The sequence below is a fragment of the Symsagittifera roscoffensis genome, chromosome 7 (genome assembly GCF_963678635.1).
Source record: "Symsagittifera roscoffensis chromosome 7, txSymRosc1.1, whole genome shotgun sequence".
NCBI classification, from domain to species: domain Eukaryota; kingdom Metazoa; phylum Xenacoelomorpha; order Acoela; family Convolutidae; genus Symsagittifera; species Symsagittifera roscoffensis.
In genome coordinates this window covers 11,145,048-11,172,316 of record NC_087068.1, presented here as the reverse complement: position 1 = coordinate 11,172,316, position 27,269 = coordinate 11,145,048, and the positions used below count along the sequence as shown (strand labels likewise).

Genomic DNA, 27,269 nt, shown 5'->3' with positions numbered 1-27,269 from the left:
AACCTCATTAAGTCTTCATCTATTCGGACCGTTCCCTCCTCTACCTGGATGAGATCATAACCTTTTGCCTTGAGTGTTTCCCTCACGATCTTGGACTTGAGCATTATTCCTATCGGAATCCCTCTGCTTTTCTTCAAGATGGTCTTTTCAAGAGGCTCTTTCGGCAATTCGGGATGATCTTCAATCGGTTTGCCTGATTTGTCCAGCCATCTCGTGAGTGGAAGACTGTCGTACGTTTCTTTGTCCATAAAGGAGAAGCCGTCTTTGATCTCAGGTCTGTCCGCCTCTCTTTGTTCTTGCCTCTCGTAGAACTCCGTCTTCTTACTCAAGCTGTCAGCATTTTGATGTTTATCTCGTGTTCTGTGCTCAATTATCATGTTGTATCCATCCAAGCGAACTATCCACCTCCCAATATAGCTCTGGTCCATTGAGTACGTTTTCAGCCAGCTTAGTGCTCGGTTGTCGACTCGCAGCTTGAAGGGCTCACTGCCTAAGTATGCTCTGTATTTTTCGACAAAGGTGACCACCGCGAACATCTCTGCTTTCGGTGCTCCGTACTTCATTTCTGTGTCACTTAGGACCTTGCTCCCGTATGCTATTGGTCTCAAGACTGTCTTCCCATTCCATTCTTGTTCTTGATGGAGAATCCCAGAAATAGCGACTACTGACGCATCCGTGTCTAGCACGTACATCCCCTTCTCAGTCGGCATACCCAGTACTGGTGCCTCACACAGCTCTTTCTTTATTCTCTGGAATGACTCTTCTGCCGCGTTGTTCCACGTGAACTTCTTGCCCTTATGTCTCATTAATTGTTGCATCGGGTATACCTTGTCCGCATAGCCCTTGATGAATTCTCTATAATAGTTGGCGAAACCCAGGAAGCTCATCAGCTGGTGTTCCGTCTTCGGTGATTTCCAGGTTAGGACTGCTTCCACGGCGTCTGGGTCAGGTCTGATACCGTGTTTATCTACCATCCTGCCCAAGTATTTAATCGAGTCCTTGAGTATCTCGCACTTTGATGGTTTACACTTCAGCCCCGATCTTTTCATGCACGCGAACACCTCTTCAAGCCTCTCGATGTGGTCTTCTAGTGTTGGCGTTGCTATTACCACGTCGTCCACGTAGCACATTACCAGGTTGCCGTACTTCTTCGTCACGCCTATCAACGCGTGTGCCATCAGCCGCTGAAACGTGGCTGTTGCATTGCAGAGTCCAAACGGCATCCGTTTCCATTGAAACAGACCCAACTCGCAGGCGAACCCTGTCTTGTCCCTGTCTTGCTTCCTTAATGGTACCTGCCAAAAGGCCGAGCCTAAATCAAGAGTCGTAAAAAATTTCGCATCACCTAACTTCGAGAGGCTCTCATCAATTCTAGGTATGGGATAGGCATCCTTCACCGTGACGGAGTTCAGGTATCGAAAGTCACAACAAAACCTTAACTGGTCGCCTTTCTTTTTGGCCATCACTACTCCACACGCCCACGGTGACTTGGATGGTTCTATCATGTCATACTCTAGTAACGTTTCGATTTCTTTTCTACACGCGTCCGATTTGTGTGGGGTCATGCGCCTCGCCCCCTCCCTGTGTGGTACCGCGTTTTCCTCAAGTTCTATTTCATGTTCAACAAAATTACAACACCCGATATCCGCCTTATGCCTTGAAAAAACCTCCTCGTTCCGCTCTAGTACGTCCTTGATAGCTTCGAGCTGTTCATCTTTCAGTTTGCCCCTTAAATGTTCAATCTCCGGCAGAACCGGTTTATCAGTTTGCATTTCATCTGGTGTGGGTCGCTCTGGAAAGTTCGAACAGCTCGAAAGCCCATCGTCCGTTTCTGACTTAAGTGATTTGATAAGACCTGAAGAATCTTTTATTCTCTGCAATCGTCTCAAGATACAAATTTTGTCCCTGTGGTTGGGACAATCAACAACTTCATTTTGTTTTGAGTTTTCAATTGTTTCATATCGAGTTTTAACCGGTAAAGCATATCCCAGCTTCCTCCCTCTCTGTATCGTGATCGGTATATCAAGGGTATTCAACAAGACACTGACGCAGAGGCCGCTCTTCGTTATCGAAAATGATCTTCCTAAAACAGCAGCGCTTTGACTATTAGGATTTGGAACTATACACACTTGCTTGTTGTCACTTAGTTCATTATAATTTTTCATCCTCAAGCTTACGATTGCCGCTTCATTAGCTTTTAACCTCACTCTCCTACTGAAGAATACCGGTGCTTTGTTCTCATTTGCCATTATTAAATTTACCGGTTTGATTGCGTACCTCCTATCCGGGTTCCGTATCCTGAACATTGCATTATTTAGATCTATCGTTACGTCGAAATTCCTGATGAAGTCTCTGTCCAAAATGAATTGGTCAGATTCATCTAGGTTTTCTACCACGATGAAGCTCATCCACAGGTTACGTTCCCCCAAATTGAGGGCTATTATCGGCGTCCTGCCCAACACCCGAAGGGCCCCTTTGTTTGCAGCTGACAGCCGTATTCTCGAGTCTATCAAGTCACCTTTGTCAAAGCCCATCTTTTCCCATGTTTCGATTGGTATGACGCTCAAGACTGCTCCCGTGTCAAGTAATCCACGTAACTGAGTCTTTTTGCCATTTATGTCTAGCACGTGCCCTGTCACGTCTGCTTCCGTCCCGATGTGCATTGCATCTTCTTCAAGCATAGCACAGTGTCCAATCGATCTTACTTTCAATTCCTCTTTCCCTACATAGATTTGTCCAATTAGGTCTTCGTCGCATGTTATCATCGTCTTGGTATAGATGTTGATTCCATCTATATTTAGCATGACCTCGTGTGGACCATAAGCTTCAGTGTACCTATTATCAACACGTACCGACTTGCTGCCCCCTCTCGTGAGTAGTGCCCTGAGCGCTCTGGAAGTCGTTTGTGGACTTATTCCACTCAAGTAGTCTGCATACACGTCAATGTGCATTATCGTCTGGTCGCTCGGCTCGCTCAAGTTTCTGGTTACCTCGTGTCCGCCCACTGTGATTATCGACATTATTCTTGCTCCGATTTTCGATATTCCAAAAGGTTTACCTGTCACCATTTTCACGGTGTTACAATTCCCGGTCTTCATTGAGCCCGTTCTAGCCTCTGGTATTGAGTTCGATCCGGTTAATGCTTCGTTAAAATTCTGTCTTTCGATCTCCAACTTTAGTCGTTGCTCTAGTTCTTTCGCAGCCAGATCTTGTTTCACTTTGGCAATTGCTTCCGTCGCCGCTTTCTCATAATTTATCTCTAGAGAGCTTCCGGCCGCGGACTCTAACGCACCGCTAACATGTGTAACAGCTTTCACTGTCTTCGTCGGCAATTCGGTGTTTGGTGCCCCCAAGTTCCTAGATTCAAACTCGTTTTGCCTGTTCCGCTGATTCTGCACCGCCGCTAATGCCAACTTATGTTTGGGGTGATTCTGGTCCTTGACCGCTTCCCAGAACAAGGGACAATCCATTCTGAAGTGCCCCTCCTGGTTACAGAAGAAGCATCTGGCGCCTATCTTGATGATTAAGCCATTATAGTACTCGTGTTCCTCCATCTGGCTCATATCCTCTTCATCCGGTGCATAACCTAGGCTCTTCATGCCTTGTTTGTACGTTGTGCAGTCAGCCACATGATGATCCGCTGACCCGCAGTTCGCGCATGATCTGCGCTTGTCCATATCATCTCTAGGTTTGTACCATGATGACCTCTGGGGTTGGCTTCCCCCTTGCGTGTTCCTGTTTTCGGAATATGAGTACTTCTTAGGTTTCATCAGCATGTATTCTCTTGATTTCTGTCTCATTTCTTCTGGGGTGGGTGCGCTGTCCTTCGACAATGTGTAGTATGTTGCTAACATTGTCCTTAAGTCATCACTTTTCACCCCATCGATGAACTTCGAGGCAATGCTAAAGTTCCGTCTATTTGTCGACTCCTCTGGGTCACTCCTCCTTCTCAAGCTATCGAGGTCATCTAGGAACCGATCTATTGACTCGTCGTCCCTCTGCCTTCTCTTTTCAAATCGCATCATCGCTTGGTGACCCTTCATGCCTGACCCGAATCGATTCAGCAATATCTCGAAGATCTTGTCCGCGGTGTCGCGTTCTTCCTCCTTCTTTGCGACCACGCATTTTAATGCCGTTCCTTCCAAGTTGCTCAGTATGGCTGTACATGCTTGTCTTTCGTCACTCAAGTTATCTTGTTCTAGATGTAATCTCATCACTTCCACCCAAGTGTCAATGCATCCATCGGAGTCGTCCTTGAATTCTTTTGGCTTCTTGAATGTCTTTCTTGATTTTCCCTCTCTCCTGTCGCTCGAGTCAGTGTTCCTCGTGGCGAAGGCCTCTAGAGTCCTGTTCATCATCTCCCAAGTGCTGGCCCATGTCATAGCATCCGGTCCTGTGTTGCTGTTAGCTGTTGAATCTCCCGGAGCAGTCGTTGTATTCGACGTTCCATTCTTCATTATTGTTTTCGCAGCTGTTGGTGCTATGCTTATCGCATCCCTGGTTAAGGGCAACGGTGTCGATTGTCGTTTGTTCCTTTGTGGTTCTGCAAAGTCAACTCTGGTGCCTTGCGTACGATCCGCTGCCGGTCTTTCTTGTGGAGTAGAACCTATCAAGATTGCATCCAACTTCGCCTGTATTGCACACGAACTCTCGGCCTGACTCTTGCTCATTGTGTCCATTCTCCTTTCCAGGCTTCCTAATTGGCTGTTGACATCATCATATCGGTTCTTCAACTGTTGCATGTCTGTTTTGATGTTCTTTTCTCGTTCTTCATTGGTGGCTTCTACCTTATCTGACATTTCCTTGAGTCTCTCATCTGTTGCCTTAGCTAGGTTAAAATAACTGTCTAGATACTCGTGCTTGTTGTATCTTATCTCCTTTTTTATCACCTCTCTGTCTTCTTCACTGTGCTTAAGTCTTTTGTCAATCTGATTTAATTTCGCCAACAAGTCACCCAGCTCAATGGTAGTCTCTTCATGGTCAGCCGTCGGTCTCTCTTCGGCCGTAGCCTCTGCTTTAGCTTGTTCCTCTCTTGGATTGGCTTCTGAGGTCTTCGTGCTCACTGTCCCAAATGTTCGTGCTCCTTCTGCTTTTGGTTCTTCAGTCACGTTTTCTTTCGTTTTTATTCCGAACATTATTCCCAATTTTTCCGTAAAAGATGTCCTCTTTACTTGAGAGTCTTCTTTCACCGTTTCTTCGGTGTTGCCTATTGCATCTTCCGCGTCATCTATCGGTGAGAACTCTATGGGTTTCTGGTTCGGTTCCTCTGCATTGGGCATTGGAGTTGACTCTGTCGCCATCTTCCTTGTTTCATCCACACTTTGATCGGGTGTCTCTAGATCAATCTCGATGGTGGGTTCTACTCGCTCCCCTTCCGTGCCCTCTTTCGCCCTGTTCTCCGCTGTACTCCTTGTGCTGACCATGTTAACTGAAAAGTTCTTCTTCGTTATCTTTGGGCCCGTTGATGTCGTTCCGCGCAGCGATGAATTATATTTCGTGTTTGATCCACTTGACCTTTTTTCGAGCACCGGTACCCTACTCCGCCTCATTATTTCTATTTACAACTGCTTTTATTTACAATTTTATTATATACACGATTCTATTCTAAGAATAAAAAAAAAATAATAAAACAGCAAGACAACAAAAAAAAAATTTTTTTTTTTTTGTCGTAACAAATTTAGTACAACGTGTTAAAAACCTTGTTGTAGCTCTCTTTCTAAAACCTTTGAAAAATTTCCCTTAATGTGGTCTCAACTGTACCTATTTCGATTTGTCTTATTCTGTCTTAAAACACCCTTGTTGTAATTTGACTTCAATTTCTATACCGTCCCAAGACTATTCGTCACTATCACAGTACTCTCCGCTAGTGTCCTAAGACCCTTGTACCAAGGCCACTGTTCCAAGACTACTGTCCCAAGACTAGTGTCCCAAGACTACTGTCCCAAGACTAGTGTCCCAAGGCTAGTGTCCCAAGACTACTGTCCCAAGACTAGTGTCCCAAGGGTAGTGTCCCAAGACCAGTGTCCCAAGGCTAGTGTCCCAAGACTACTGTCCCAAGACTAGTGTCCCAAGGCTAGTGTCCCAAGACTACTGTCCCAAGGGTAGTGTCCCAAGACCAGTGTCCCAAGGCTAGTGTCCCAAGACTACTGTCCCAAGACTAGTGTCCCAAGGCTAGTGTCCCAAGACTACTGTCCCAAGACTAGTGTCCCAAGGGTAGTGTCCCAAGACCAGTGTCCCAAGGCGGGTGTCCCAAGACTAGTGTCCCAAGACTAGTGTCCCAAGACCACTGTCCCAAGACCCTGTCCCAAGACCCCTGTCCCAAGACCACTGTCCCAAGACCCCTGTCCCAAGACCCTGTCCCAAGACCACTGTCCCAAGACCCTGTCCCAAGACCCTGTCCCAAGACCCTGTCCCAAGACCACTGTCCCAAGACGACTGTCCCAAGACCCTGTCCCAAGACCACTGTCCCAAGACCCTGTCCCAAGACCCTGTCCCAAGACCACTGTCCCAAGACCACTGTCCCAAGACCCTGTCCCAAGACCACTGTCCCAAGACCCTGTCCCAAGACCACTGTCTCAAGACCCTGTCCCAAGACCACTATCCCAAGACTGCTCTGTCCCAAGACTTCTTCGGTCTTGTCCCAATACTCGTCACGGAGTGTCTTCCTCGTTGTAGGGTCTTCTTGAATCACCGTACCTTGTACCACCACTCAAGCTCTAGTAAAATTTTCCCAAAAACCCTCTCTTAAAAGCCAAATGCTGACCCCCCTCTTCTTTTTGGTTGTTTCTATTTCAATGTAGGTGCGCAGGTATCTTGTGATCACCTGTTCGTATAAAACCAAACACAAATCCTCACTAAAATGCAACAAAAATCTAAGTAAGAAAAATAATAAAAACAGAAAAATGAGCCCACCTGAAATTCAAAGGTGACCAATGTCTACCTTTCGTCTAAAAAAAAATGTCTGGTACCTAATTGCCACGCGTTTTCCTCCCCCCACTAGTGATCTTATGGGGTATCACAAAAGCTGTCTATATCCGGTCCCCCCTACCAAACCAACCAGCGTACCAGTCTTAACTCGAGTTGAATTTTGGATCTCCACCTAATATTACCAACGCGTGTTAATTTCTAATGTAACTAAGTCAACGATGTCGACTAATTAGTTACTCTAATTTCCCCCTTTTTACAATTTACAACCGCCAACCTCTAACTTAACCAGCCCCCCTTCTAACCTCCCCCCTTTCTAGCCCCCCTTCTTAAGCCTAAAAATTACTTTAAGCGCCGGGTGCTAAACCTCTCAAGAGAAAACCGTAGACCTGTTTCCAGGCCTGCTCAAGTAAAAACGTTCCTCAAAACTGGGGGATTTCGCTTATCCAATTTTACACTTATCTCCTATAATGTAATGTGGATTCTAACGATACCCGTTCTGCCCAACTTGAGAACTCGAGAATTGCCAAATCCTTCTTGGCTGCTTTCCCACTCGACTGGTCACCTGTTCCAGTCCAGTCTCCTATTGGTTCAGCTCAAGTGTCCCTGAACCACTTTCCCACTCGGCTGGTCACCTCTTCCAGTCAAGTCTCCTATTGGTTCAGCTCAAGTGTCCCTGAACCACTTTCCCACTCGGCTGGTCACCTCTTCCAGTCAAGTCTCCTATTGGTCCAGCTAAGTTCCAAGCTATCTGAAAACCTTTGACCACGCCCCACTTCGGGCACTTTATTCAGTTTACTGGTTTAAATTGCTAGGTTGATCGAAACGATCGAACTTGTAAAACAGTATGGGTATACTATTTAATTAATATAAAGGTTTGATCCAACTAATCTGGTGTCAAAGTCACTGTCTTTTTTCGTTTTATGGTTTTTGTTCCTTTTTCTATTCTTTTTTTGGTTTTTGTTTTGCTTTTTGTCTTTTTGCTCGTGTTTTTGTCCCCCTAGTTGCCCCCCTTTACTCGGTTAGCTAAGCCTCGTTCGGAGAGCGTACCAGGAAATTTTCTCGAGTTTTCTTAAAAAGCTATCACGGTACAACCGGAAGGTTTGCACGTTCCTGTCGAACCGTACCGCCGGTACTCTAGAATGGGCATTCAGCCCGAAGCTGTCTCAAGTGGGTTCGACTCCGTAGTCTTGATGTCGTAAACACCCAGGAGCGCCATAAAAACACTATGTAACATTCGTCTACTGCAGTCACACATGAGGCTTAAGAAGAATAGGCCCTATAACCACTGGCTCAAGGGTCAGGGACACCATCTCTTGTGTTTTTCTACCTCAAGAACGGTCGGAGCCAGTTCGGTTCGCTTGTGACATGAGACTACGACCCGTTACAGCTTAAAGGCTACTACTAAAATATCCCCCCACTCTAGAATTAGAAACGTCCCCATACTTAGGTCTCTAGATACCCAAAATACATGAACGCCGTTAAAAACCGGGTTGGAACAATCCGTTAAGTTACTTTTTATTAGACAGTGGAACTTTGATCCATTTCAGATGGATCAACCTAAAACTCGCCTTACCTCAACATAACAATCATAAAACACACTCTAGGAATTTAAATTTGTACTCACATAGTAGCACGCTCAAGAAGTGGGAAATAATCCAGTCAGTAATTAACTCAAGAATTAAATAACGCAACTAAATGAGTCTAATGTTTTATAGTTTTAACAATGAGAACGAGTTTATACTCTAGACAATAGTTTTCTTGTGAACCATTAGGACACTCAAGCTGTCCACCTTTCCACCGAAGGTTCACTCTAGTCCAGTTCCGAATAATACTCCAGTCGTTATAATCCAATTCGAGGGAATGCTCTCGTCTCTGTCACAGATGGGACAGCTCTACTCTCGATTATTATAGTGATGGAAATTGCGAATAGCAATTTCCTACTGCTTTTTCTTACAACTTTCCCGCGTGTGTGTCTCAATCGTTCTGAAATTGTTCTAACTTCTTTTTTCTGATTTTCAGTTCTCGCGAGAAAATCGTGCATGACAGGTTCCATTCGAAATTTTGAAAAATTAAATTTCACTCCAAAATCAAGTGTTTTTTTGCTTCTCTCAAGGTCAAACTTCCAAATATGACCGACTGGCACATACTCCCCGGACTCGAGATCGATGTCCTCATCGCGCGCTGTCTTCTGCCAGTGAGTCCCAGAAAAACCGAGTGTTGCTCAAGATACAGTGCCAGTGGTCATTTACAGAAGTTTGCAGCAGATTTAAGCTCATCTACATCCCAAAATTCACAGCCATTTAAAATTTTCACACTATTGCTAAACAGCAACCAAAATCTGCATACACCTGCACCCTTGAATTTTCGCTTTTCAAGCCAATCATTTTAAAATCTCTTTTGTCCTATTCAATCAGGAAATTGTCATGCAGCATTTCGATTTATATAATAAATATAGTATATTAGTAACAATATTTGCTTTGTTAAAATTTCTTTTTCGTGAATCCAAGTTTCACTCGGATCCACGCTCAAGCCCCCCTTCCCTCTCAAGACTCAAGATCCATCCGATTTGCCCATTCATCTCGTACTCTTCGCCTTGGAGGTACTGCATCCTGAAGTGCTGGATGCGGCAAACTGTCTCAACCGTTCCTCTTCATCATCGGAACTAATCACTATCTCCTCCCAAGCCTTCAGCTGTTCATAGGATCGCATCCATTCTCTCTTCTCCTGCAACCTCTTTGCTTGGTTGGGTAGTGCCTTCACCCTAGCTTCTCGGTTCAAGCAAAAGGAGTTGTGCAGGCTCAAGCTCACGTTCTTCGCCAGGTCTTCCTCTAGTATCGACTCCCTCGCTTTGGTATTGTCTCTAGACATCTTACCCACTCTTTTCCATCCTGTCGTGATCGCATTACGATGGGTTAGCAGGGGTCTCTTGAAAGCTTCCGGCCCAATCTCGGCCTGGAACTGTCGATACTCTTTTTGATGTTTTCTCATGTGATCTTTCGTTGTCATGTACAACCAAGACGTCAGTGTCGCCCGAAACCATGGAAAGTACCTCAAGCGACTCCATACGTTCCTGACTTCCGTCGGTATGGCGAATACTTTGCACGCAGTCTCAAACAACTCGAGTCTCCTGCTGTAGTCTATCGCGTATATTGACTTCCGATTTAAAGTAATTGAGTCTAACTCAAGGAGTTTTAAATAAGTAAGTTAGAACTCAAGAATAAGTTTTCTTCCTGGACCTTTCGGCAGCTTCAGCTGTCCACCTTTCCACTCAAGTGTCAATCTGGTCGAACTGATCGTCTTCTATATCCGTCTTTTATAACTCTTGATTTTCTCTCGGGAAAAAGATAGCTCTACTCGTGCTGGATTATTACGGTAAAATTGCGATTAGCAATCTTACACACTCTTTTTTCTTGCAACTTTCCCGTGGTTATCACTCGAATCTATTGATTGCTTTTTCTCGTATTTTCAGTTGCCGCAAGAAACTTGAGCATGATATGCTCATTTCGAAATTTTGAAAAAAAAAATTTTCTCCCCAGAATCAAAATTAAACGTTCAGCTCAAGGTCAAACTTCAAAATATGACCGACTGGCACACACATCCCGAACAGATCAAAAGCCTACCGTGCCACGAAATTGGAAACATAACTACAGTATCTCCGGGAGAACACGGAATTAGAGGCCCGGTGCCTAGAGATTATTAGAGACAATGAATATACAATGAATATACATTTAAGCTACTGTAATGCCCTGAACGATTTGATTAACTCCAATTTAATTTAGCATTTCACAGCATGAGTATTGAGAGTCGAGGAAAGAGTCAATACATCTGTAAAGGATTCAGTATATAACTCACTAAAAACAGTAAATTGTAGTTTTCTAGCAGCATTTTTAATAGTACTCGCGTTGTCTGGGGACAGCTATGTGGTTATTTTTGCATGTAAACCAAAGCTGATCAAAAGTCATTTGGCTTATCGCCTATAAATGGTAACTTTTTACTTAGCCCTTAACAGATCAGAAAAATAACTGGCTAGGTCTTTGCGGTTAAAAACGAGTAGAATTAAGGTAACTGACGTCAGCCAGTAGTCAATAGGTACCTTTCCTACGCTCCGTAAATGTGTAATGAATGGGCGAATTTTACTTTTTATATGGTAGCCTCATATGAGGTCAGTCTTGTTGAGTCACTTTCAACTCCGGTTTTTTCTGTGCAGGTGTTTGTTTTCTCAATCTGGTTGGCTTGATTCCCAACCATCTGACTTTGATACTTTCTGTCCACATTATATTTTAGTCTTCCATATCTAGAAAATTCCGAGGATTTCGACTGGATAATGCAATGTAGGGACTAATGACTGTAACCTCGGGTACTATGATACTTTCGACCTGATTATGAGTTTTTATTAAATATCACTTTTTTCTACGATTTTTGGTTTTTGCCTCGGCGTTCTAGACTAATGTGACCACTTGTGAAGCAAAATGCAATCTGATTGTGGATCAACCGGCGAGCTGGAGCCAAGCCAGAGTGACAGCGTTAAATCAACTGAGCTTGGGAGGCATGTAATGCAGCAACCTAAATTATACACCAGTTGTCAGAAAAATGCAACCGATCTGGTCAAAAGAAGATCTGGAGGAGGAGCTAAGAGATTATTCCGAAAGAGGCGAAGTCTTCAGTCGACGAATGGTTTTCTATTAGATGACGGTGGAGCAAACATTGCAGTTCAATGCGGAATCCATTCGAACATCGACTTTAAGTCTAATCAAGGCGGAGGAAGTTCTTGTTCGTGGCCGTTTTCTGGAAATGTACCGAAGGAGAACGATATTACTGTTGATAGCAGTTGCAGCGATTCATCAAATCACAGTCCAGGCGAGGAGGCGGTTGTACTCGAGCTTAATCCCGACATCTGTTGCTTGTATTGCCCACCTGTGGTGCTTGCAGATGGCCAGTTGCGCTCGCGATCAGCTAACAGGTTTCAGTTTTTTTTTATGTTTTGACTAATACTATCTTACTGATTAATTAACGTTGAATGATGAATACTTTAATTGCCGAATTAATCGAACTTTTTTTTCATTTCAGCGTTCATTTTAAAGCGCATGCTTGCTCAAGCGCCGATGACAAGAAGACAATGACTCCGTTTGTATTGGAACCAGGAACAGACGAAATCACAGTTCTGCCTCCTGAAGATGATTCAGATGCGGACGAATCGGAAGCCAAGAAGCAGTGCATCTCTCGGTTCAAGCCAATTTACGAAGGTGACATACTCGTTTGTAGAAGTGCACCTTTTGCTGGAGCCCTAGGAAAGCTGCTGTGGACCAGAGTTTTCAAAAGATGGGAGAGTTGCCGTCTCAAGTTCTTCGCTGATCGCTTTACTTGTCAGTCGAATGCTACTGCAAAACCTACCGAGTTAAGCACGTTCTACAGCGATATCAGACACATACAGATTTTCCCGCGCAAGCAAAAGATAAACGAAAACATGGAACCTGGAAGGATCACTAGGCCATGTATAAGAATTGCGTTGGCCGATCACCAAATTTTGCTACAAGCTAAAAATAGCCATATTTGCTGCCAATGGTTCTACACGCTACATTGGAGAAACAGGCTTGCTCATGGCAGATTGCTACTTCTTCAAGCTGAAAGCTTCGACCGAGTACGAGCCGAGTTGTTAAGCTTAGTAGAGTATGTTCTCCTGTGTCGGATTTCACACGAAGAGGTGAAAGTCTCAGTTCTTGAAGTTCTATCAGAGTTTCTCTGCTCAGACAACAAAAACGTCGTTCAATCCGTACCCATTATCGAAGTAGTAAACATCATCCAACCGTTGCTACTGTGTGTTGAAAACTACATACTCTCAGACGAAATGTGCAAGTATTTATCCCGGTTCTTTGTCCAATGCCCCAAAACTTCTCACCTACTTGATGTGTTTGTTCCGTTGATTCAGCAGCTACTGAAACATAATAGTGATTTTGGTAAGAGACCTCAAGTCCGAGATTTCATTGCTGACTTCTTTCTAGCATTGATGAATTTGCCGGAATTCGAAGAACAAGTCGATTCGTTCGTAGAGACAGCCCATGGACCCAATGCGACATGTCCGCATATAAGAGTGCTGAGCAATCTAGTAGCAGTATGTCTAGCTTCTCTACAGCTATGCAGAAATCGCTCTGATTTCGTGTACGATGGGATTCGAATCTCAAAACCTATCGAGAAATCTGCCAACAACTTCGAGGACAGATACTCTGAGGAGCAGAACGAATACGCAGACGTCATCAAAATGGGAATCTGCGCCAGTGAGTCAAACCTGGATTCGGACAATGACCTTTCGAACTCGAATGGGAACCTAAACGACGAAGAGGTGGTTGCTTCTGAATCGGAACAGAGAACCATTAAGTGTTTCCTGGCGATTCTCAAATCGATTTGTTTTTATGAAGACTGGCGGTACAGTTTGGCGCCTTTATTGCAACCGATTCCCTTCGCTAAGGCGGCACTTGTGTGCGACTCCTTCGTAAACGGCGTGGCTCCAATCATTGCTTCATTCGCCGGTGACTCGCGATGTGAAGTGCACACATGCGTGCTAGGAGTCCGAGACGGCAAACTGGGATGGTTCCACCTGTTCGCGCCTGGAGGACTCCTTGCGGACGATGCAAATGACGGAAGTCTTTTCTGCTCGATGCTAAGCGCATTGATAAATTGTTGCTATAAGAGAAAGAAATTCATCCTCTATCTGGCGACATACTTTCTGTCTCCGATACTCTTGATGGCATCGAAAGGCAATACCGATATGATGGATCTATTGTGTCTGATGTTGCAGCTCGAGATCTTAGACTCAGCTGATGTCAGAGTAGAAGTGATCTCAACCTTGGAGAGCAGCAAAGCTGGTACGTTTCAACTGTCAATTGCTTTTTCAGCTGTACCTTTGAAATTTTTGTCGCTATTTTGTCCATTAATTTATCTAATGTGGCTCTCATTGACAGCTAAAAAACTAATTAATTCTCACAGAGTTCTCATAATTATTTTTTCTGTCCAACACATCAAAAAAAATTTAAAAGCGTTTTGATAAATTCGAATGGCTTAGAATGAAACTGAACAGCAGTTAAATGTTTGACAGGCCACGAGCGTTACTCACAAACGTGCGAGGAAATCTCCAAGTTCAAAGAACTCCAATCTAAAGGAGGTCCAACAATGCTCTCTCTCCCACCCAAGTCCACAGACCAACATCTCGCACAGGTAGTTATTTAATTATATTTGCTTAATTTAATTATAGGTAAGATGCAAAATTTGATGCAATTTTTCTCGCTCTTATAGCGAAAATTAATTTGAACTTAAATCCTTAAATTTTCTAAAGGTGACTGCATTTTTGTACACTTGCGATATGTAAGAGTTATCAAATCGGATACTGACTTTTTTGTTGTCCTAAACTTTTGTTTCAGAATTGACACTCTTCTTTTAAATCGTGCACTCACTAATTCTTTCACGTGATGCATTGCGTGAAGTATAAAGGTATTTTCACAAACGGAGCCGAGTGTCGTTTTACGAAGTCCACTTTTCTAGCCCAAGTCGCAAATAAAAGTTATTGAAAACGAAAATGTAATCGTTGTCAAATTGGCATATAACAAAAGTGCTCATATGGTGAATTGGCATCACTAGCATTATGTTAGTTATACTTATGCTGCATAATTATTATATCCGGATTACTTTGGATGCATAAGTTTTATTACAGTTGCGACAGCAGGTATCTTGTAATCAGGTATCTTGTCTTGTAAACATGTCTTGTTTTAAACACGTTTAAAACACTTTTAACACACTGAATAATTTATTTTTTAAATTAACTTCCCCTGATTGGCAGATTTTCTCGTATGCTTTGACTAACTGAACTGTATTCGTGGAAAAATATCCTCGATGGATTTCGTGAACGAGGTAATCGAACGACGCGAATGGCTCGAAAGTGCCACGAAACGGTAATATTCTTCTGTTCTGGATTCTTGATTTGCTGCGCTGTTTTTGTATCCGACTTTTTTGGAGTCGATCCTACTGAAAATTAAATGAAAAGAGCACTCAACTTGGAACAGTACGTGCACAGACTGCATATAATCTCATTGTTTTTTTTTTGTTTAAAAAGTTTTTTTACTCGAAACGTGTTTTTTTTTGCAGCCCTGGAACCTTCCCACACCGCTGCCTTTGTATTCTGTGATGTGGGTTCGAGCAGTGTCGGATTTAGGGTGGGGGGCGAACGCCTTCTCTTCAGGGATTCGACCCCTTGACGACCCAAATGGTCCCCACTTTATACGATTTTGAGATATCCTTTTTTGGCTGACGGACCCAAAAAGTTTCTATAGGCGCCAATATGTACTAATTTTGAGAGGGGAGCGCGCGCCGAAAAAATGCGATTTCCAAAATGTGCCTGAAAACTCGTTTTTTCCTGGTTTTGAAAATTTTTAGTGCTCTGAATCAATTTAGTCAGCCTAATTAAAAAAAAGGTCGACAAGATTTTGAAAATCCCCCCTCTTGAGAAAATCTTAGATCCGCCCGTGGGTTCGAGTCAGGTAAAAATGTATTCTCGGCCTAGTTGTCACATTTGTGCTGGCATCGATTTTCATTGTAAATGCAAGTGATTTTGATTTACCTCTCTAATTTGTAAGATTAGTAGACCTGGCGTTGTTTATTTTCCTCGATTTTTTCTTATGGTTTTTTTTCTGCTTAAAAGCTGTACTCTGCCTAAATGGTTTTGGCTGATGTTCTATCGGCTTAGCTAATTTTTTGTGTCGCTTCAAAGGCAAAAATGGTTGATTCTTTTGGAAAATTGGGTTAGTTTGTGTTGCAAGATTTACAACTTAATTGCTTTTAAAAAATTTTAATTCATTTCATGACAACAGTTTCTTATCGCATTTTTTCGGCCTTATAGGCGTCTAACCACTTATTGTCGGGCTTGTGGGTAGACATGTCGATAATAATGGTGTTTATGTTTTTAGGCTGTTTTTCTGATAGCAAGTTGTTGATTAGTTTTTATCTTCTTTTTTTTCAGTTTTTACTCTAAGAGAGCTAATTTTTCCCGTTTTCTCGCTTGTGTTTAAAAAGTGCTGTTTTGCCTCTGTGTGTAAGAATTGTTGGAAAATTTTGTTTTCCTTTGGACGAATTTGGAAACAATTTCTAAAAATCTAGTTTTTTTTGACAATCACTTTTTAAAATAGTACCTAATGAAGAATTAGTTCCGCGAATTTTTGCAAAAAATTTTTCTAAGAGTTTTATATCTTTTTTAGAATATTGTCTATTCTTTTTCTTAATTTTAGTAAAGAAAAGCAGCCTTGTCTTGAACTTATCGAAATTCTGATTCCTAACATTCGAAATTATGTCAAAAATTAGCTTGTGAATATTTTTTTTTATTTCGTTAACGCTTCTGTTATGAAGTGTTATAAAACGAGCTAACTTTGTATACCCTAATCCGCACATTTTATTGCTCAGTTTCAGTATGTGTCCTGCTTCAAATGCTACTTAGCGATTTGATAGCTAATCTTTGTTAAATCGCTTTGATCGACATCAACGAATTCAGACATCAAGACAAACGAATTCAGACATCGAATTCAGACATCAAGACAAAATGGCATAATTGCGAAGGCAATGGAATCGTATTTGACTCCTTTATTTTCGAATCCTTTATTTTTCAGACCTTTTTCTTTTTTGAACTCACTCAGTTGAGTGTTCTTTGACATTTTTTGCTTGCCTCTGCAGTGTACAGCTTCGCCTCTGCGTGAAATGATTACCAGTGACCCAAATGGTTATAATAGTTTTGACTTTTTCTAGGTTTGAGAAGGAACTATGATTTAGCGTTGGTTGCTTTTCATGCCAAATCAGAAACCGCAAATAAATCTGATGAGGCGGTGTGATATATTATATCAAGCCCTATTCAGTCACATTTTGGATTCAAACTAAAAAGTTCTGAAAAAATTGTCTCAGTATCGTGAAAATGAGATGAGAAACATATCACTGTGTACTTGACTTTGTGTTTCGGGGAAATACTTTCAATAAAAGTTTAGGTTTTCATTTTTTGAATTTATCATTTGTCAACTCAAACCTACTTCAGATACCTTGAATGGCAACCAAATTGCTTAGACCTTGACCCTGATACGAGCAGTCGTGTTTTTTTTTGAATTTGATTTTCTTTTTAGACATATTTCTGTATTTTCTTGCATTTTTGTTTCGATGCCTTTTGGAACTATTTTTTTGCCAATGTTCGCTTGTTTGCGAAGTACAGCTTAGTGAACCGTAACAGCTTAGTGAACCGTATTTAAAAGTTCAAGATTACGAATTGCAACTTATTTCTATTGCCTTATAGTTTATGGCCTTATGGTCTAATGTGCTGCTCATCTCAGTTCATTTTTGACCAGCCAAGAAAACGGTACAAAATTGTGCTACTTTTTTGCATTAGTTACTATGATCGGAACATTGTCTAACTGACACATCCACTGTCTACTCTTGAATTTATATACAGGTTCTGAAGTCCGGCTATTTTGGCAACCTGGAGTCGCTCAGTCTGGCATTCACGAATGTGAGCAGTGCTAGTGGAGATCTCATTTCGAAGCTGAGGAGTCTGAAGTATTTGAACTTGTGGGCGACTAGCTTCGGAGACCTGGGATTGCAGATGATTGCGGACAATTTGCTCAATCTGCAGGTCACTTAGAGATTTGAACTCGCTTTATTCTCCTCTCCATTTTTTTGAATATTAACCCCAACCAATAAATTCAATATACTGAATTTTTTTCCAAAAAGCTGCAATGCAATTCGTGTGATGCGGGAGTTTAGATTGTATAATTCCAAAATTTACACGAATAAAAAGATTTCAGCGTCAAATTTTATACAAACTTTTATGCTATTAATTGTGAACCGCTGGGAGCGTCAGTAAAGTTGACCTTTATGATTAGTCAGCCGAAAGGGTTTTTCGGTACATAAGATATTTTTACTTCTTTTCTATTTGGGAATTTATTCACCAGCAAAGATTTCACAAACGAGATGTTCAACTCTTCATAGACATCCGGATTAGTTCTGTTTTTCCCTCTATTTTAGCGAGTAGGTGAAGTTAAAAAAAGAAGCGTTAGAGGGGTTTCGAACCATTGATATCTAGATTTAAATTGGCTCAAAACTATTCGAGTTCATCGGAGGTATAAGAAATTTGCTATTGAATTTAGTTTCAAATGGGTTCATTTAGAAGTGTAATTTGTGTTGTAGGTGTTGAATCTGTGCGAAACTCCAGTTACGGACAAGGGACTAGCTTCTCTGAAGCACATCAAATCACTGCGACGACTGAATCTGAACAGCACCAAACTAACTGCGCACACTTTTGAGGCACTGAAGAAAGAACTGCCACTGCTGCAGGAAGTGGACATCCGATATACAGATGCATGGTAGAAATATGCCCACCTGAAAAGAAGACAGAAATGAAGAGGACGCAAGGATCATCAGACCCTAAATCCTAAACGAGTCGGAAGTCAAAAATACACGAGAAACAGATTCTATTTTCAGCTATTTATAGTAGAATCAATTAAATTAATTAGTCTGATTAAAAATTTATTCATAAACTTTACTGGGTTTATGTTTCTAAATTCTTCAAATTCTATATTAGCAGTTATTGCTGAATTGATATATTAATGTTTTAGTCGATCAGTTAGTTAGAGAAGCTTTGCTTTTTTTCTGCTGTGCTGCTGCAATAAACCTCTAAATGTTAATTGATCCAAGTCTATGTTCGTATTTTTTTTCGTTCTTTGAAAATTTTTGAATTTAAGATAAAATGGCTGTATACAATTTGCATGATTAAATGTTTTATTTCTTGAAAAGTCATCTGGAATTATTTTATTTATTAGAGAAAAAATGTAGTTAATTTTTTTGAAACCGAAATGATGAAATGAATTTGATCTTGTCATTTGAGATCAGATATATTTTTAGTGCTAAACATGAAGAAAAGTATCTATTTAAGAATTTTATAATGAAACTTGAGCGATCTATCATAAATAAGGAACTGCTAATAGTGTGCTTCACTTATGCTTGTATGGTTAGGAATGTAATTTGTACAAATTTGATCTCCATGGCTTAAAAAACACTGAGTACGAGAGGCCACGAACGTCTATTTTTAAAGCGAAATAGGATGAAACTTCTATGGGCTCATTAGCGGTTTGAAAAATTTGTTTTTCAGTTAAATTTATTTTCAAATTACGTCACTAGTTTCATTCTTTAATTAAAGAATTCTGAGGATATTCGGGAGTTCATGTCAAAAGCTGAGTGCAATTTGTCAACGGAGATTTAAAATAAATGTGAGTTTTAATGATAGCTTTCACAAAATTAGGCGAGAAAAAATAGCAGGAAAATAGATCGCTTTCAAAGCAAGTTTAACGTCTACTTTTATTTTTCTACAGTTGGTTAGAGCAAAGTTAGACTCGGTTTTAATATTTCTGCTGAGTTTTGTTGCTGCTCATGAAAATGGCATAATCCCAAAAAAAGCTTATAGGAAAGAAGGAAATGAAAGGTATATAATAAGTATTGTATCCAAAACTTGGACCATATAAATTGGAAATAAATGCGATTTTCTGAGAGCGAACTTCGATGACTTTACTGTTGTAATTTCCAGCCTAGCACCTTAAACGTCTAATGCGTTTTTTTTATTTCTGTTCAGTTTTAGATAATGTTTGCTTGATGCGCTCACTATCAAGTTCAATTAGTGATACATGTAAAGATTGTTTTTAATAGATTTTTATCTTGAAAACGGTTAACCGGCAAGCAAATTTCATTAAAATCGAGTTTCGAGATATCGTTTTTTATGCTTAACTTAATGGAAATTTATGAAAACAAAAGGATAATTTAATCTCGCCATTTTACTTGGCGACTGCCAAAGAACTAGTTTGAACGAACACTAAATAGATCCAAAACTTGTATTCGAAAACTGATTAAATCGAGTAATGCCAAAAGCATGTGTTTGAATAAACTCGATTATTAATTAAGTTTCAATTATAATTTACAATAGTTTCGGTACCATTTGAGTGCTGATTTTTAAATCATGTATTTTCGATTGGATTATAAAAATTTTTTTTTCTATTAATCTGTTTGATTAATCTAATCGGTAGTGATGAAACCGCACTTGCGCACACTCCTTGCTCATACAGTGAACTGAATTTTAGAAGTCTTCGTGACCTCTATTGACAAGAAATTCTCAACTATTCCCTAACGTGACTCGCTATATTTGGTGCTAAACAACAAAAGTAAACAACTGCAGTTTTAAAAAATAAAATCTAAATACTTGAAACATTTAAATCCCCAATGTTATATCCGCATAATTATTTTGTCCTCAATTGATTTCAACCATTGAAGTATAGCCGTGCATGGAAACGACGTGAATCTCAAATGAAAAATTTTCATTTTATCCAATAATTTTGAAAAATATGATAGTGATATTTTAGGATGTTTGGGCGTAAAGTTTGGTAACATGGCGAGTCCAGCTATTTTTACCCTTTTTTTCTGTTATGAAGGGGCGTTGACATTATTTGTAATTTCAAGAAAGGCAATTTTTGAGTAAATCTATTGAAGATGCGTAAATGAAATCAATTACGATCAAGCTCATTTCTAATCGGTTTGCTGCTATAGAACTCAATCAATTGTAGCAAGCGAATTATCGAACCGTGCAATGTGTCTATTTTTAGAAGAGATTTCCGGTCAAAAGTGTTTTGGTCTGTCCTTTCCATTTTTATCAAGTGCTGACGTGCAGTTGGTGAAATCATCATAATTATTGAGATATGTTTCAATTCAATAAAAGCAGTGCCATATAGTCCACATTTCATGGTCTTGATGATGTAATTTGATTTTTTACCGGAAAATGAGTGCAACATGCGTACTCGTGTAGTGTTTTGCTAAGTTTCAAAATTCGGATCATTATTTATCAAATTAATTCAGTAACTAGAAAAAATATTTATGACAAGCAGGATTTAATATTTTTTTTCGGTTAATTGGGGAGCCCTAAGTTGGATAGACCCCAAAATTCAGTCAAAGGGATCAAATGATCATTACTGGCAAGTAGCATTGATAATTAAGTTTGGTTGATTGAAGAGTTTTTCACTTATTCTCTCTACCATTGCAAAACTATCAGCTGAGTGATTCTGCTTTGCTGAGAGAAATGAACTGACTTATAATTTCTATTCCGCAAAACAAAAATGCATTTTGCAGTTTTTTAACCTTTTCATGTGCAATAATGGAAATAGGTTACTACCTACCATTGTAAATAGAAGTAATTTATGCGACCAGGAAATAGACCTGGAGAATTTCAAAAGGGAGAAAAACTTGCTTTAAAATTGAGTCCCCTAAAATCGCCTGAGATGATGTTACATCGCTTAGAGGGAAATTTAGGATCTGTATTGGTATAGCAACTAACGTCAGAAACATCAAATGGTCAAATGAGATTAACAATGACGTCACTTAGATCTCGGATGCGTTCGTTTTTTATGTTAAATATATTCGATTAATTTTTATGTGATGATTTTCAGAGTTCACTTTTCTGTTTTCTATCTTAATTAATAATGTGCTGTAATACACTAAGCTAGTAGATAGTTAGCTAACAGCAGTACCCTAATTCAATTTTCTGTTAATTTGTAAATTTGAAAATGAGCTTTTAAAATTATTTGATCAATTTTACGAACATTAAATTTAAATGTCATATCTGTACAGATGCTGTTGTTAATTCAATATTTTTCACATAATCTCTTTTCTAAATAATTGAGCTTTTCTAAATAATTGAACGTATATTTTTCCCACCAATTTGGTTTCAAAGCAAATTCCTGATTGACTTTATTTGCATAACTGAACGAATTCGGCTGAAAATATATTTCACGCAGCTAGTAGCCTAAAGATTCATTTAACGTGAAAACTAAGTTAATGTGCGTCCAATTACAAAATTTGATTCATTATTCAATCATTATGTAGAAGAAGAATGTCTATCTATCTATACTATATTTAAATGAGTGTGACACGTATCTTGCCATGTTTAAGCATTTTTTTTGCAACAGTAAAGCGCATTTACGTATCTATGAGTGGTTAAGCTATATCGTAAATTGCAATGCTTGAGAATTTTTTAAACGATTTTCCATTTTGAACCCAGTGTTTGTTCCACCGAGTTAAAAGTTAGCAACACAATAGAGGGACACTGCCAGAGTTCCACCAGGGGTTGGGAATTTGGTCTCCAATTATGAATGCCCAAGTCCTTTCAGTGTACGAGATACGACGATTTTGTGATTTTTTCAAAATTTTTCCGAAAACTCAATAAACATAATAATTTCAAAAACTTGAAATTTCAAATCGTGTTGCTGGGTGCTGTCAAGGATTGCGAGTCTTGCCTCCAAATGTGACTGCTCAAAATCTTGTAGTTTTTGAGATATGACGTGTTTTCTGATTTCATTTTAATTTTTCAGAAAACTTATTTTAAAATTTCTATAAAGATTGGAAATTTCTAATCTTGTTGTTGGGTACTGTGAGGGTACTCTCAGAAGTTTCAAGATCCAAATCTTACATCCAAATGAGACTGCTAAAATGCTCTTAGTTATGACGGTTCTAATGATTTTTCAAAAAATTTACAAAACTTATTTTTATTTATTTTTGAAATTCCCAACACTCTATTGAAGGGCTGTCAGAATACTATCGGGGGTTGCGAATCTGGCCTCCAAGTTCTGATTTTTTTAAGCTTTGGAGATATGACGTTTTTTGTTTGACGCCCTCTTATTTGCAATGGGGTGCTGTCAGAGTATTTTTAGTAGTTGCAAGTCTTACCTTCAAATATAACTGCTCAATTTCTTGTAGTTTTCTAGATAAGCCATGCGGTTTTATAAAAAATTTTTCAGAAAAGTAAATTAAATATATATATTTTAAAATCTGAAATTCCCAACCCTTTAGTTGGGAGCTGCCAGATCACTCGAGGGGGTTGGGGATCTCGCCTCCACATATGACTGTTCAAGTTTTTGCAATTTTCGAGTTGTGACGTTTTTTTCATGGTTTTTAGAAACTTGAATTTAAAAATGTTCTCAACGTTTTCCTAACCTTGTAGTTTGGTACTGTGAGAATACTCTCAGGAAGTGCAATTTGTCGCGTCCGACTGATCATTTGCTTTTAGTTTCCAAGGTGTGACGTTTTTTGTCATTTTAAAGTTTTTTTTATAAAAATTGAATGGGTTTTCAAGGTTTGAATTCAATCAACTCAAAGAAAAATTTTTGGCAAAATTTGAAATTCTGAACCCTATTATTGGGAGCTGTCAAAGTACACTCAAAGGTTGCAGATATTTTTTTCAATTTATGCGGTTTTTTCAAGAGTTTGGAGCTGCCTTACACGCTAGATGTGTTCTATTTCAATTTGTTTGCGGTTTTTTGTCGAGTATGGTAAGCAGAATATCCGTTTCTTTACGCTTGCGATTAGCAAGCGTTATGAAAATGGAATGCTTTCTTTCGGGATAACAACTAGTTGACAATATCTGTTGAATAACTTATTGGTGGGTACCAGCTGGGTGGGTACTAGTTACTAATAGTTACTTAACAACTCACAGGTTACTTCGCACTTGGCCTAGAGGTATTTCCGTCGCCCTTGCACCCTGAAGTCCGTAGTTCGAATCCGGACGGGACCTTGTTTTGTTCAGTATGTATGCATTTGCAAAAAAATTTCCGGTTAAAGTTGATTTGTCAGACTTTCGTTTATTTGCTCCAGTTTTGTACACGTTTTGCTGCGGCATCAAGGTTTTTTCTTTTGCTGTAAGCAAGTATCATGTTAGTTGCAAGGGTTGTTCATTGTGGTTTCTGGGGGACTTGAAACTTCCTAAAATTTTTTTACAAAATCCGTTTTTTTTCGGCTCAACGGTTGTCTGCTCAAAGATTGTCGGCCTTGTTTCCGCTTCGTAAAGTTGTTCGTTTCTAAGTTGAATTTCAAATGTCTTGCTTGGCATATTTGCCTCGAGTTCCTGTTTGATAAAAACAAGTATCATGAAAAAATTCAGACCGTCTACATTCATGTGTGCCTGCATACTCCCTTGGTCTCTTTTTGCTTTACGCTTTGTCTGCAGCCTTCGAACAAGTCTGTGGGGGGAATATTTGACCGATTTTTTGTTTTCGTTTTCTCAAAAATTAACCTTCCCTATGTGTGATTTTTCAAAATGAATAGAGCAGATTTTTAAATTTCCCCTCCATAAGCGGCCAAGCCCAATTTTTTTACTTACAAAATTGTGGCCCTCGGAATAGTGAAATTTTTGATTTTTTTGACAATTTTTTGAATCTTTTTGACTTTTCACGAACACTAACCTCCCAAAAACTTGAAGTAGTGCGTTTAATGGAGATGAAGGGTAGTGGAAAGCACCTTGAATTAGCAACCACTCAAAAATATTTAACAAAAAAAGTTATCTGCCTCGGAAAAGTCAATTTTTTGAGTTTTTGAGCGGTCATTTTTAAATTTTATGAATAATTCCAAAAATTACTCTCCCATGTGTGAGATCTTGGGTTCAATTCAAGAACGGGTTGTGAGACGTTCCTTTGCTAATGCGACTACAACCATATTTTTTTTAACACTGAAAGTTATGGCCCAAGGAAAAATCAAAAGTTTGATTTTTTGACAGTTTTTTGAAATTTTTCGACTTTTCTCGAGAACTACCCTTCTATACATGGGTTTTTGGGTTCAGTTGAAATAACAGTTTCGTGTGCAATTGAAGTTAAATCTCTGCATAAGCATCTACGCTCGATTTTTTCAAATAAAGCTATGATTCTCGGAAATGACAACTATCTGATTTGTTGAATGTTTTTTTCATTTTTCTTTGAGTATTCTGCAATGTCTGTCAGAGTTTTAATCGACACAGCAGGTAATTTAAGTTCAATCGACAAATTGGTAGTTTGATTGCCCAGTTTCTTTTGAAAAAAAGTTATGGCCTTCAATCAAGTGAAGGTCTTGCAACTTTGACCGTTTTTTGGAAGTTTTGTTACTTTACTCCAAAATTATCATGCCATTTCTCAGGTTAAGCATTCAGTCGAGAAACTCGATTTTGGGAATCTTCTCTTGTTTATTAGCTTTCTTGAATTTTTTTTTCAAAACTACCCTATGAAATCTGAAAAAAAGTCCAATCGAAAGCGCAAATTGCGCAAGTTTTTCCTGCAGAAGTGTCTCTCTTATTATTTTTGCAAGATAAGTTTTATGTCTTTGGAAAATTTAAAATCTCCTATCAAATTTTCATTTCTATTTAATTTAGTAGAGAAACAACTAAAGTTTTGGGTAGGTCCATTTTAAGCAAATTCGCATTTTGTACCGCATCAGTATAACAAATGGTTCACCGTTTTTTTTTTCAACCGTTTTTTTTTCAATTTGGTTCACCGTTTTTTGGTTCACGGTTTTTGGTTTGGTTCACCGTTTTTTTTCACCGTTTGGCTCACCTTTTTTTTCCACCGTTTAGTTCACCGTTTTTTAGTTAACCGTTTTTGGTTCACCGTTTTTTTTTCAACCGTTTTTTTTTCAATTTGTGTCACCGTTTTTTGGTTCACGGTTTTTGGTTCACCGTTTTTTTTTACCGTTTGGTTCACCGTCTTTTTTGGTTCGCCGTTTTTTTCAACAATTTTTTTTAGACCAGCAAAGCTTGTGTGATATAATGGACTTTTTTCCAACCGCAAATATTAGTGTTCATTTTCAAAGTTTTCATTTTGATCAATAACCAGCTATTAAGATCAGCCAATGCTAAGGTCATTAACACAGACTATTATAATAGAAATAGTAATTTAGCTTCAAGGTATCATGGATCTGTAGCGTAGAGGTACGAAAGGAGACCCGCAACAAAATAAGGGTTCGAAAATAAGGGTTCGAAGGGTCGGGTGTTTTAAATGAATTTTTTTTGTATAATAGTTAAAATGCGTCCGCTCTATAAATTGAGGCATGTTAGTTTGTAAATTTCTTTTTTTTTTCAAATTGACCGGGTACTGCTACTGCGCCATAATTGGCTTGAGTCACTTGGCAATTATGTAGACTCATAATTGGCGTGCGTCATTAAGAGATTCTGTAGACTTCGCCTGTAGGTAAATATTTAAGACTGTTGTATCGCAAGTGATCGCAGTTGGCTGTAGAGTTAAGTTAGTTTGTGCTTAGTTGCACGGAGATAAAGTAATTGTTTTTTGCAGTTTTCAAATTTCTGCACTTTTTGTTTCTTGTCTGTTTTAAGTATATACTATCGAGTAAGGAATGTTCTGTATTGGGTAAATTTTATCAAAAAAGTTTCAATAAGAATGTGATTCAGTAGTTGAAAGAGACTTAGGGTCTTTTGTTTTTTTTTTCGGTACCGCGACAACTCGCAACAAAAGACAACTCGTAACAAAAGACAACCTGCAAAAATTAAGGAATGCGACAACTCGCAAAGTTTAGAAATTAGTTCATAAAATAGTTCATAGAAGAATTTGGGTTCAAGGTTGCCGATGGGCGTCGCGTCATCGCTTCGCAGCGATAAACGGCTGTTAATTTCGTTTTAAGGACCACTCTCTGTTGGCAATCGCGCAACACGTTGGTACGAATGAGGCTGTGATTATATTGCGAGTTGTCTTTTAATATGAGTTGTATTAAAAAAAAAATTAAGTCAGTTTTTTTTCGTATTTTGTTTGCGGTCATTTACTCTATTCCAACTGTCTGTTGATTACCCTTGCGATAACAAGGGTATTGCAATCGGGTACTAGATTTTTTTCCCGTAGACAACTTTGTCCACAGGACTCACTTCTGGACTCCTTCATATCTTCGTCCTCTGTGCAAATCCGTCTTCTCTCCATTGCAAATATCAAACATGGTTGAGTTTATTGTTTTAAATATCCGTCCAGTCCGAAATTTGCTTTTTATGTTGGTTGTGATTTTTCCAACTCGATTTAATAAAATATTAATTTTCTTTCTTTTTTTTTTTGGCTTAATAGGCTCCGGCATTTTTATATCGGCTTAGTGGTCGAGTGGCTTCAGGAGAAATATAATTTTGATGTCCGCCTCTGGATCGTACAAAATGTTTAAAATCTTATACAAATTAAAGTTCAAGTTTTTCATGACAACAGTTTTTTTCGGCTTTTGTGTTTTTTCTTTTGTTTTCGACTTGAAAGATTTCGGCTTATGTAACATCGGCTTGGTCGCCACATTTTGCGTCGTTGGCCGAGCTGTGTATGTGCTCTGAGGGTGAGGGTGACTTAACTTTTTAGAAGCCTTAATTTTTTTTCGGCTTTGTTTTTTTATTTTTGGTTCGGCTTTATGGGTATCGGCTAATACTATATCGACATAGTGGCCGCATATTGTTTCATTTGACGCGTGAATAAAGTTTGTGTGTGTATGTGTGTTCCTTTGTTTGTTTGAAGGCGTGG

The 27,269-nt window shown here is 39.5% G+C and overlaps 3 protein-coding genes across 3 annotated transcripts in view; 2 read left to right on the top strand and 1 right to left on the bottom strand.

Moving 5' to 3' along the window:
• The window catches only part of LOC134851470 (clathrin heavy chain 1-like), a 519,829-nt gene that overhangs the window by 238,161 nt on the left and 254,399 nt on the right, over positions 1-27,269 (bottom strand). The gene's annotated exons all lie outside the window — the stretch shown is intronic.
• LOC134851526 (sestrin-3-like) overlaps positions 1-27,269 on the top strand; it is a 244,979-nt gene that overhangs the window by 210,161 nt on the left and 7,549 nt on the right. The window lies entirely within an intron of this gene.
• Positions 11,374-21,638, top strand: LOC134851014 (C-Maf-inducing protein-like). The gene is made up of 5 exons (XM_063866893.1): positions 11,374-11,887; positions 11,995-13,787; positions 14,018-14,136; positions 17,396-17,575; positions 18,130-21,638. Exons 1-5 carry the CDS (start codon positions 11,397-11,399, stop codon positions 18,307-18,309), a joined length of 2,763 nt encoding a protein of 920 aa, XP_063722963.1. The 5' UTR covers positions 11,374-11,396; the 3' UTR covers positions 18,310-21,638.